Source organism: Protopterus annectens, chromosome 14.part0, assembly GCF_019279795.1.
Source record: "Protopterus annectens isolate FY-2018-M chromosome 14.part0, PAN1.0, whole genome shotgun sequence".
NCBI classification, from domain to species: domain Eukaryota; kingdom Metazoa; phylum Chordata; order Ceratodontiformes; family Protopteridae; genus Protopterus; species Protopterus annectens.
The window spans coordinates 392,884,610-392,897,088 of record NC_056748.1 but is presented as its reverse complement, the minus strand read 5'-3'; the positions used below and the strand labels follow the sequence as shown (position 1 = coordinate 392,897,088).

At 36.8% G+C, this 12,479-nt stretch overlaps 1 protein-coding gene across 3 annotated transcripts in view; it reads right to left on the bottom strand.

The window, feature by feature from the left end:
* LOC122789008 overlaps window positions 1-12,479 on the bottom strand; it is a 489,467-nt gene that overhangs the window by 32,007 nt on the left and 444,981 nt on the right. For all 3 annotated transcript variants that reach the window (XM_044056155.1, XM_044056154.1, XM_044056153.1), the window contains exon 6: window positions 9,128-9,246. In XM_044056155.1, coding sequence (XP_043912090.1) covers window positions 9,128-9,246 — 119 coding nt within the window. The remainder of the gene's footprint in view (window positions 1-9,127; window positions 9,247-12,479) is intronic.

Genomic DNA, 12,479 nt, shown 5'->3' with positions numbered 1-12,479 from the left:
CTTTGTATTCTGGGTCTATGGAATACAGTGGGATGGTCAACAAATTTAAACAGTTGAATGAGAGTGATTTTACAAAATGATAATTTTGTGCTTACTCACAACAGCCAATGAAAGGGAAGAGGGAAGGAGATAAGTGGTTAAATTAACATAATGGGCAGGCAACTAGAAAGACAATTGTGTTTAAAAACACAACAGCACTGTGGTGAGAGGGTGGGAATACTTAATTTATGTGTGACTCCCAAGAGACACAGCTGTGATCTCTTTCCTAGTTTAAATATGCAATTAAAATCAAAATACAAGTAAAACACAGTATAAAGAAATCAAAACACAATATACAAAATAACAGAAGTAAAAAAAGTAATGCAAAATACAAGAAAGTAAAAACAAACTAACCTTTCCCTCACAGCAAGTTGTGGTAGAGTCTGGGTGAGCTTTTCAGTAAAGCCTTGAAATGTTTTGTTTTACTTCTTAAATAAAAAGTTTAGTTCCTATGCCTGCCATCAGTTCACAGATAATAAACCTTAATTGACCTGCTCTAATTTTCGCGTGACTCTCAAGAGACACAGCTCATGTCTCCTTTCCAGTTTAAATATGCAATTAAAAGCAGAATACAAGGAAAACACAGTGTAAAGAAAACAAATCACAATATACAAAATAGAAGGCAATAAAGTAATACAAAATACAAGAAAGCAAAAGCAAGCTAACCTTTCCCTCACAGCAAGCTGTGGCAGAGTCTGTGTGAGCTTTTCCAGTAAAACCTTGAAATGTTTTATTTTACCCCTTAATTAGAAGGTTTAGTTATTAGCTACATAGTATGTTTTCACAGGTAAGTACTAGGCTAGCTGCTCTTCTGGGAAATTTTAAGCCCAGCCAATTTTCCTTCAAAAGGTGAGAATCAAACCCTGTACCTTGTGTTTGTGAGGTAAACACACTCACCATTATACCAACACCCAAACTTTAAATGAGTAATAGGCTAACTGTCTTGAAGGGCCATTTTAAGCCTAGGCAATAACCCAAGGTCAGAATCAAACACTGTACCTTGTGTTTTTGAAGAGAAGACCTTAACCTTTATGCCAAACCCACACACATATAGATTCAAACCTATAACTCTTATCTAAGTTATATGCCAACTCTCACTCCTACCTGCCAAGGCTTTATCCTCCAGTACATTCTGACATGGGGTCTATAATCCCTGTATCCCTGCAACTTATATATACTAACCATGAGGTCAGGGAGTGTGCAGAATTTTCTGAAATAATATGATCTTGGACATTGATAAACCAAATTCACTGAACTTTAAGCAGCCTTTTAAAGTTTCAAGAGTGAACATACAGTTCTGAGAGAAAGAGAGGCAATGCCATATGTCACCATAACAGAATTGATAGCTAATGCCCTAATGTGAGGATTGCAATTTAGTTCTCACACTTTCAAATGGATACCAAAGAATATTTTCTATTTTACCTTCACTTTTAAAATGATAGTTTATGAATAAATATTCTACAGTTTTAAAATTAAATAAATGCCTTACATGTCAAAACTTCAAAACAGCTTACAAGTAGCAGAATCAGAGGATGGGTGGTAGTTTTTTTGAGGGACCACCTGAAATAACTGCCATAGGAAATATCCATAACCGGTGAGGTAGTGAGTTCTACAAAACTGGTATAAAGTATGCAAAAGAACATCCAGAAGATGTTTCTATGTCCACTGAGGGAGCTACTTCTTCACTAACTGAGAGAACTGAGTAAACTGGGCAGCAGAACCCCAAATATGACTTCAAACATCACTGGCAGCCTGTTTAAACTATAAAGCATGGGACAAATATTAGCATGCCAAGGTATATCAGTCTACAGCTTGACCACAGAATTCTGCACCCATTAAAGGCATCTATGGTCACCATCAGGAAGCCTGTGAAAGAGGGTACTGTATTAGTCCGTATTTTATAGCACCATTGCATGTATGACTAGCAGAGTCTTGAGGTGGAATTAAGTGCTTACCCTGAGTTATTTTTTCTATGTGGTGAAGGAAAGGTTTTACCACTGCTGTCACCTGATGCTCATCCGAGAGCATGAGAGCATGTTATCCAGGTACAACACCAAATTTCTCCAGGCAGAATCCTTTGAAACCTAAACAATGATAGTTCCTGTACTGTTTTCTTAGGAGTTCCAAAGGGCTTCATCTTTGGCCTTCTGCTCCTCTCCTTTATTACAAGCTGAATGCATGAGTATTTAGGACATGTAGTACTAGTTCTGTGTGCTCTTAATTCAGCTTTACTATGATCTTCCAGTGTGAATATTAAATGTCAATAAAACAAATATTATGTACCTTGTAAAATGGCAGGTGAATTCTAGCACCCTTGCTAACTCTCATGCATTATTAGTGCAGATGGATCATTTGAGATTATAGTCAAGTGAAAATACCTTGAGATTATTAATGATTGTAACTTAACTTTTTTTGAACATGTGGAATCTGTCAGCAAAAAGGTTCAATAGAAAACTTTGTGTCACATATTTAGTAAAACACTTACTTACCATTTTAGCTAGAAAAAATATAGTCCAGGACAATCACTCTGGCTTCTAATTTACTGCATGGAGTGAAAAGTGTGAGTTTTCTAATCTGACATATAACTTCGTTTTATACTTCAGCAGAAGGACCAGTATCACTAAATGAACATTGTTTTTGGGAGGAGTAAGAGCTTTTTCCCTCCCCACCACTTGGCTGCCATGAAAGTCACGTACCTTATTCTACAACCACTCCTAAGCACTTCTCACATTATTATCATATAATTCATGAGAGGGAATATGGATCAGGGAAGATATTCTAGAAAATTTTCATAGCTGATAGCTACTATTCACAGTCAGAGCCTCAGCATCAGTCAGGTAAAGCCTAAACTTGTTTGGGAGCTTTAAACGCTTTTAAGGAATTTCAGCGGTAACATACAGTTCTGATGAAGAAGAGGTATGGTTATTAAGCCATCATAACAGCAGTGATAGCAAATGCCCTTCATTTTGATAACTTTGTCTTGGAGAAACATGCATACTGTGAAGAATAATGGGACCGAAGGTCATGTTGTACCTTGCAAGTCAAAGAGTGAATGAAAAAATGAAACCGGAGACAACCCTTAGGTATGTTGGTGGTGGAATCAAATCGCCAGGTTTGTGAACTTACTGGCACTTCAAAGAGGATCCCATGTACCACTTGATATGCATACTGACCAGAAGTCATGGAGGGCTACAGCAGAAATAAAACAAATGATCTGCTGCAACTAAAAGTAATTTCCAACCTTTGAGGGCTGTCACCGGTACAGGACTGTTCCTGGACTTAAGAATGCTTTAAGGATAAAGAGGTCATGGGAAGATAAATGCTTGACTCAAACTGATCATAAGCCACAGCTCTGCTGGGATACAATGCTCCCTTGCTTCTTATCTCTTGAGACGCAAAACATTAGCTAACCAGTCCCAAGATAAGGAGCAGGCCACAGCCTGTTTGGTGAGCCAGAGGCTTGTCCCAGATGATGCAAGGGTCTGTAGGTTTGTTGTAGCCTTTTCTGGTAGATGGCTTGAATAGCAACCAGACCAATTAGGAACATCAAGCACAGACACTCACTGCTTAACCAGAAACAATCAGGAATCAATGCCCTCTGCTCCCTGTCTCACTAGGAGCAAAATATAATCACAAATTCCAAACTGGTACATATGAAGCAGTTATTAGGCTTTCTGGTGATCTGCAGTCTCCAGGAAATAATGTTGCTGTGAGCCTTCTTTCACCAGGAGCAAAACAGAAGCACTAATCCCAAGATGAATATTGAGAGGCAGAATGTGGACTCTCCAATAATTGGTGGCCTTAGAGCAGATGTTGCACATTTTAAAGGTAAGAGGGAAAATGGGTTAATATCCTAAGAGCTGCAGTGTTCACTAAGCAGTTAAATATGAAACGGGATATGTTAGGCTTTAGCTATCTAAGTGGAAAGCCACTAATTTTAAAAGAGCAAGCTAGATTGGAAGGGGTGGGCACTTTGTATTCTGGGTCTATGGAATACAGTGGGATGGCCAACAAATTTAAACAGTTGAATGAGAGTGATTTTACAAAATGATAATTTTGTGCTTACTCACAATAGCCAATGAAAGGGAAGAGGGAAGGAGATAAGTGGTTAAATTAACATAATGGGCAGGCAACTAGAAAGACAATTTTGTTTAAAAACACAACAGCACTGTGGTGAGAGGGTGGGAATACTTAATTTCTGTGTGACTCACAAGAGACACAGCTGTGATCTCTTTCCTAGTTTAAATATGCAATTAAAATCAAAATACAAGTAAAACACAGTATAAAGAAAACAAAAGACAATATACAAAATAACAGAAGTAAAAAAGTAATGCAAAATACAAGAAAGTAAAAACAAACTAACCTTTCCCTCACAGCAAGTTGTGGTAGAGTCTGGGTGAGCTTTTCAGTAAAGCCTTGAAATGTTTTGTTTTACTTCTTAAATAAAAAGTTTAGTTCCTATGCCTGCCATCAGTTCACAGATAATAAACCTTAATTGACCTGCTCTAATTTTCGCATGACTCTCAAGAGACACAGCTCATGTCTCCTTTCCAGTTTAAATATGCAATTAAAAGCAGAATACAAGGAAAACACAGTGTAAAGAAAACAAATCACAATATACAAAATAGAAGGCAATAAAGTAATACAAAATACAAGAAAGCAAAAGCAAGCTAACCTTTCCCTCACAGCAAGCTGTGGCAGAGTCTGTGTGAGCTTTTCCAGTAAAACCTTGAAATGTTTTATTTTACCCCTTAAATAGAAGGTTTAGTTATTAGCTACATAGTATGTTTTCACAGGTAAATACTAGGCTAGCTGTCCTTATGGGACATTTTAAGCCTAGCCAATTTTCCTTCTAAAGGTGAGAATCAAACCCTGTACCTTGTGTCTGTGAGGTAAACACACTCACCATTATACCAACACCCAAACTTTAAATGAGTAATAGGCTAACTGTCTTGAAGGGCCATTTTAAGCCTAGGCAATAACCCAAGGTCAGAATCAAACACTGTACCTTGTGTTTTTGAAGAGAAGACCTTAACCTTTATGCCAAACCCACACACATATAGATTCAAACCTATAACTCTTATCTAAGTTATATGCCAACTCTCACTCCTACCTGCCAAGGCTTTATTCTCCAGTACATTCTGACATGGGGTCTATAATCCCTGTATCCCTGCAACTTATATATACTAACCATGAGGTCAGGGAGTGTGCAGAATTTTCGAAATAATATGATCTTGGACATTGATAAACCAAATTCACTGAACTTTAAGCAGCCTTTTAAAGTTTCAAGAGCGAACATACAGTTCTGAGAGAAAGAGAGGCAATGCCATATGTCACCATAACAGAATTGATAGCTAATGCCCTAATGTGAGGATTGCAATTTAGTTCTCACACTTTCAAATGGATACCAAAGAATATTTTCTATTTTACCTTCACTTTTAAAATGATAGTTTATGAATAAATATTCTACAGTTTTAAAATTAAATAAATGCCTTACATGTCAAAACTTCAAAACAGCTTACAAGTAGCAGAATCAGAGGATGGGTGGTAGTTTTTTTGAGGGACCACCTGAAAGAACTGCCATAGGAAATATCCATAACCGGTGAGGTAGTGAGTTCCACAAAACTGGTATAAAGTATGCAAAAGAACATCTATGTTTCTATGTCCACTGAGGGAGCTACTTCTTCACTAACTGAGAGACCTGAGTAAACTGGGCAGCAGAACCCCAAATATGACTTCAAACATCACTGGCAGCCTGTTTAAACTATAAAGCATGGGACAAATATTAGCATGCCAAGGTATATCAGTCTACAGCTTGACCACAGAATTCTGCACCCATTAAAGGCATCTATGGTCACCATCAGGAAGCCTGTGAAAGAGGGTACTGTATTAGTCTGTATTTTATAGCACCATTGCATGTATGACTAGCAGAGTCTTGAGGTGGAATTAAGTGCTTACCCTGAGTTATTTTTTATATGTGGTGAAGGAAAGGTTTTACCACTGCTATCACCTGGTGCTCATCCGAGAGCATGAGAGCATGTTATCCAGGTACAGCACCAAATTTCTCCAGGCAGAATCCTTTGAAACCTAAACAATGATAGTTCCTGTAATGTTTTCTTAGGAGTTCCAAAGGGCTTCATCTTTGGCCTTCTGCTCCTCTCCTTTATTACAAGCTGAATGCATGAGTATTTAGGACATGTAGTACTAGTTCTGTGTGCTCTTAATTCAGCTTTACTATGATCTTCCAGTGCGAATATTAAATGTCAATAAAACAAATATTATGTACCTTGTAAAATGGCAGGTGAATTCTAGCACCCTGGCTAACTCTCATGCATTATTAGTGCAGATGGATCATTTGAGATTATATTCAAGTGAAAATGCCTTGAGATTATTAATGATTGTAACTTAACTTTTTTTGAACATGTGGAATCTGTCAGCAAAAAGGTTCAATAGAAAACTTTGTGTCACATATTTAATAAAACACTTACTTACCATTTTAGCTAGAAAAAATATAGTCCAGACAATACTCCTGGCTAATTTACTGCATGGAGTGGTGTTGTTTTCTAATCTGACATATAACTGTTTATACTTCCTTGGAAAGGACCAGTATCGCTAAATGAACATTGTTTTTGGGAGGAGTAAGAGCTTTTTCCCTCCCCACCACTTGGCTGCCATGAAAGTCACGTACCTTATTCACAAACTCTAAGCACTTTTCCATTATCATATAATTCATCGAAGGGAATATGATCAGGAAGATATTCTAGAAATTTCATAGCTGATAGCTATATTCACAGTCAGAGCCTCAGCATCAGTCAGGTAAAGCCTCAACTGGTTGAACTTTAAGCAGCCTTTTAAAGTTTCAAGCGGTAACATACAGTTCTGATGAAAGAAGAGGGTTGTGCGCCATCATAACAGCAGTGATAGCAAATGCCCTTCATTTTGATAACTTCGTCTTGGAGAAACATGCATACTGTGAAGAATAATGGGACCAGAATGGGTCATGTTGTACCTTGCAAGTCAAAGAGTGAATGAAAAAAAAATATAACCAGGAGACAACCCTTAAGGTATGTTGAGTGGTAAGAGTCAAATCACTTGAGATTGACAGAGGGCCACAGTAGACCTGTAAGCACTCCAAGAGGATCCCATGTACCATGATATGCATACTGACCAGAGATCATGGAGGGCTACAGCAGAATAAAACAAATGATCTGCTGCAACTAAAAAGTAATTTCCAACCTTTGAGGGCTGTCTCAGTACAGGACCTGTTCCTGGACCCAGAATGGCAAGGATAAAAGAGGTCATGGGAAGATAAATGTGACTCAAACTGATCATAAGCCAGTTTCTCAAAAACCTTGTCTAGAGACTGAGTGGTAATTCTTCAGATCATATGAAGCCAACTGTAATTTCTTGGCGATAGGTACAACTAAAGTCTCTTATAAAGCAGATAGAAAAATGCTCATCATCATTGACTCAAGGACAATCTGGAGAAATACTGGGCCCAAAATATTCAGATAAGGTAGTACCGACCTGGTTGGTCCAGGATCCAGTTTGTAACTCACACGGTGGAGATCTGATATCAGTTCCATGGTGTCAACACAGTCACACTGAAAGGAAACTCAGCCCAGCAAAAACCAGGAAGGTCCTAGTCAAGATCACCATTCATATTTCCTGTCTCCCCATTATTCATTTCACCATTCTACTTAAAAAAAAAAAACTTTCAGCAAAAGATATAGTACCCTTTCTTGTAAAAATCCCTACAGGTTCCCCTCTTTGCACCATCCTTGCCAACCTATTTTCTATTCAGACTATTACAACCTGTTTCCTGTAGCCAAATTCCACACAAAAAATCACCCATAACCTCAGGAACTTCCCCAGGCAGCCTCACATACCAGACTACACTGTACAGACCATTCATTGTCTACTCTTGTCCCAATATTCAGACAGTCCCTACTCAATATTCCAACTGGGCACTTCTCCTTCACCACCAGAGCACAACTCAAATAAAATCCTCTAAAACAAAGTTGAATGCAGACGCTTTTCTGTCTGTCATATTATCTTATCTCTATCTGCCTCAGCTTTCATCTCTGTACCACATGCTTTCTTTGTTTATAACCTCTTTGAATTTTATCTTCTGAAAAGTTTATGTTTTATTATCAGTTGTACACACCAACTCTTTCACCATTAGTTTGTAAGAATATTTGTACTTATTCCTACAACTACATACGGCAAAAGTTTTTTTTTTATTGCACTTTTGAAAATTTATTCACCTCTCTATATGCAAATGATCAGTTGTGATCACTGTTCTACCCCGGTAAACAAATGTAAAATAAAATAAAAATAAACAATTTGCATTACCTAGTTGAAGTACAAATAAGCAAATCAGATATTTACACCTGTGCATGAAATTTCAAAAGATACGATTAAACTGAACAAATTAATATTTTTTTAAAGTTTCTTGTCATAATTTAACTCTTCAATGCCTTGGGCTTTTTCAGATAGTCACTAAATAAAAGTATATTTCTCTTCATTATGTGACAAAATGGCTTTACTGAAATGGGAAGAATTCGTACCTCTCAACCTCCTAATGCTAGAAAAAAAATAGGGACATATTTTAAATATTGTTCTTATAAACTTTGAAAATTGCTACAGTAATAGGGTTTGTGTTAACATATATTTTCTGAAGGATTTGAAGTCTGAAAATCAAATGTATGCCATTATTTAGTGACTTCAGTTCTCAGATCCTCCCAGTGATTTGCTAGAAAACTGCAAATTTTATGAGGAACAGACCACAAATATGAGGCAAAAATCTGAACATTCTGCAAAAATCTGTACAGTTGAGAGGTATGGAATTATATCCTTATGCATGTCCTGTTCTTAAGTCAGGTATCAAGAAATCCAAAACTGATTTTAATGGTAGGGTTGTAAAAACCTTTGTAGCCAATGGTATTATGTGATAATTACCTGGATTGTGCTTGCCACTTTAATGTTGTTTGCCAATAGTGTCTCTAGCTAAAAATAAGTGATTACAAGTGCAAATCCTCCTAGATGAAATAACTAAAGCAATGAGGCAGAAACTTGACTCGCTTACCTGTACAGCTGTGGGCACGACCTTTTCAAAGCACTAGATGATAAACCCAGTTTGTTTTGATTCTTGAACTTTGTCTTCTTTACTAGGTCGCGCATTCTTCCCCATGGATGATTTTCAACCTAAACCAAAATTATGCTACATCAGAACAAAAAATAATACTCTGAGTTGTTTCATTGTGCTCTGCATTTACACTATTATTAACTAATCTGTTAGACCAGAAAAGCAACATGCATTTTATGTGTCTATGTCTATGCCTTTACTGCTCACAATGAATGCATCTAATAACAGCCTACATGGTGATGGCACACTTTGATGACAAAGTGTTGTGTATGTACCTGTCAGCCTCCAGATACTGAAAATAGATGCAACAGCTCTTGAAAAATAAATGGATTCAATCAAAAATCTGGGTAGTAAATTAGCATAAAATTTGAATAGCACAGTACTCTTCCCATGTCCAACAGGATTATGGGATACTATTCAGAAATCCAAGTTTAAAAAATGAAGTGATGAAAATTATGCAGAAATATATGCATATTATTAAAGACAGTGTAAAATCTGTAGACTTTAACAACTGATTTGCAAAAAAAAAAAAAAAAATTTGCATCAAGCAGTCATTTATTTGGGAAATGTAAAATGTGTGTCCTCTTTCTTTAAATTATGAGTGCCACCTGTATTATGGTTTTGTAGTCTAGTTTCCTGTGTATTACATTGATCTGAAATCATGTACGAAGAAGAGTGGAGGATGGTTTCAGAAACTAATATGAAGCAGTACATTCCAGCTTGAAAATAGGGACATCATTCCAAAAGTAGTTACATAAAGCCTGAAAATAGTTATGTACCTGCAAAAAAGGTACCGTTAAGAGTTCTGTTTGTAGTGCACCAGAAAAGGCTGTCATTATGTGTGCTATACAAGACCAGTCAGACAAAGGATAAGACATATAAGGAAAATCTGAATCAGCTGTATATGATGCTCAAATAGCACCTACATATCATGCCTTCCACCTTGATATCAGATGAGAGTAACATGTAACATTAAGTATTATTCCTGCTTGCAAAGGAGATCATATAGAGTGTACTAATAGTAACTATGGAGGGATAAAGGGACAAATGAGAAAGTTACATTACTAAATGAAACATCTAAACTCAAAATATGAAACCTCGAAAATCTAAAAAAAAATGAAATCACAAAACACTGAAAACTCAGAATATTGAATCACAAAATATCTAAACATTCTATCCATCTACAAATTATATTACATCCAACACCCCAACTACAAAATTGAGATCAAGTGGCGTCTTGATAGTGGTACTGTTAGGGAAAGGCTTTTTAGTAATGTAATATGCAGAGTTGTGGTTAGGGGCAGGGGTAGGTTTAGCCGACCTGCCTAGCTTACTCATATGTGCTAACCCTAACAGTAAACCTATCCTTGCCCCTAACTCTGTACGTTATGTACTAAAAACTCTTTTTCTAACAGAACTTCTACACAAGATAAATGGACACTGATCACCCACAGCACAAATGCACACCCGCAACACATGCAAAACAATAAGTCTATCCCCTAACCTAACCCTAACCCAGGAACAGTCACACATATACATCAACCGCTATAAACTTTTCAGTCCAACATTCATTTTCCTGTACACTCCTACTTTAGAAACACTATAAAAATCAGCAGTCATTTGAGCATTTGGTCAAATGTGCTTTTGATATTTGGTGCTTCCAGTGTTTTTTACCCCTTAAAAACTTTTCAAACAAATGTGCTTTTAATCTTTTGAGCTGTAACCATATCTGTCTATATCTATCTATCTATCTATATATATATATATATATATATATATATATATATATATATATATATATATATATATACACATCTATATATCTATATTTACTTATCTATACATATATGTGTATAAAGATAGAGAAAAAGAGAAAGGACAGGAAGATAAAGATCTCAAAAATGTATTAAATAAACTTGTCCTTTCCTCAAGATTTGGAGCATAATTGCAGTATTCCATGCACCACACACACACACACACACACACACACACACACACACACACACACACACACACACACACTTTTTATATATAATATTTATAATATTGACCTAATGGGAGTCTTATTTATAAGGAAAGAAAAGAGAAATACATGTCACTTTTTGTTGATGGAAAGGTTGGGAAAAAAATCTTATTTATCAGGAAAGAAAAGAAAAATACATGTCACTTTTTATTGATGGAAAGGTTGGAAAAAAATCTTGAAGAAGTATTTTGTGATTTATTTCTAAATCCCTAATTTAAGGCCATATACCATCAGCATCATCATTACCTTTTGTTAACAAGTTTATAACTAAGCATTGTACACATTAATTAGAAGTATGAAAAGCTGAAATAAAATAGAAGTAGACATTTGAAGAACAGCATATAATTAACAGTGATAAAAGAAAGTATAATCTACAACAAATACAAATTATACAGTAAGATGAGGTAATAAAATGAAAGTAAAGTTTGACGAATTATATGTCATAAAATTGATTGACAAAGCACATACAGGTAATCTCTCCCATCACAAGACAACTGCTAAAAGATGAAATAGCAGTACTAATAACACAGTATGCTGAATATCGTAACCTAAGGCACTTCACAGATAAAAGAGAAGTGACAGAACATTCAATGTTCATAGTGTTGTGTTGTTGCAGTAATAACTTTTTTGGGATTTTCTGCTTTGGAGGCCATCAGCTGGCTCAAATAGCAGAAGTGTTCTCCCTCCCCAGTGGACACTGTCCCCCTCCAGCGTCAGGATGACCGGGTATAAGATTCATTAACCAGCTCCATTTATTCAATTCTTTCTTGCACCCACAGGACAGAAGCCATGATGTGGGAGAGCACTGTTTACAGAGTTTTGCCATTGTCAGTGGCCCACCTGTTAGCATCCTTCAGTATTTGATTGTTGTATAGCCACTGCTGCTGCTGCTGCTATGGATTCTATTGAAGCAAGATGTGGGTACAACTACGTGAGTGTAGATCATTAATAGTCTTGTATAATATGTATGTGGCCACTTATATAAGCTCAGCAGCATACTTAGCTGCAGCACCTAGGATAAATGGAAATTACTTGGAAATGTGAATTTTCACCTTCATTTCCCTCCACAGAACCAGCCTGAAGGTTCATGTATCAGCAGCCAATCACCGCATTCATTCCACAGGGGTGAGAGACAGGCATTCCTGTGCACAATTCCCATTCATCCCCAACAGCTAGAGTCAGGTAGTAGGCAGAAGGCTAGCTTGCAGTTCTTGCAGAGTGGCCTACCCCTTCCCTAATGGAACACCCCCTTCCTCATGTCACCTCCGA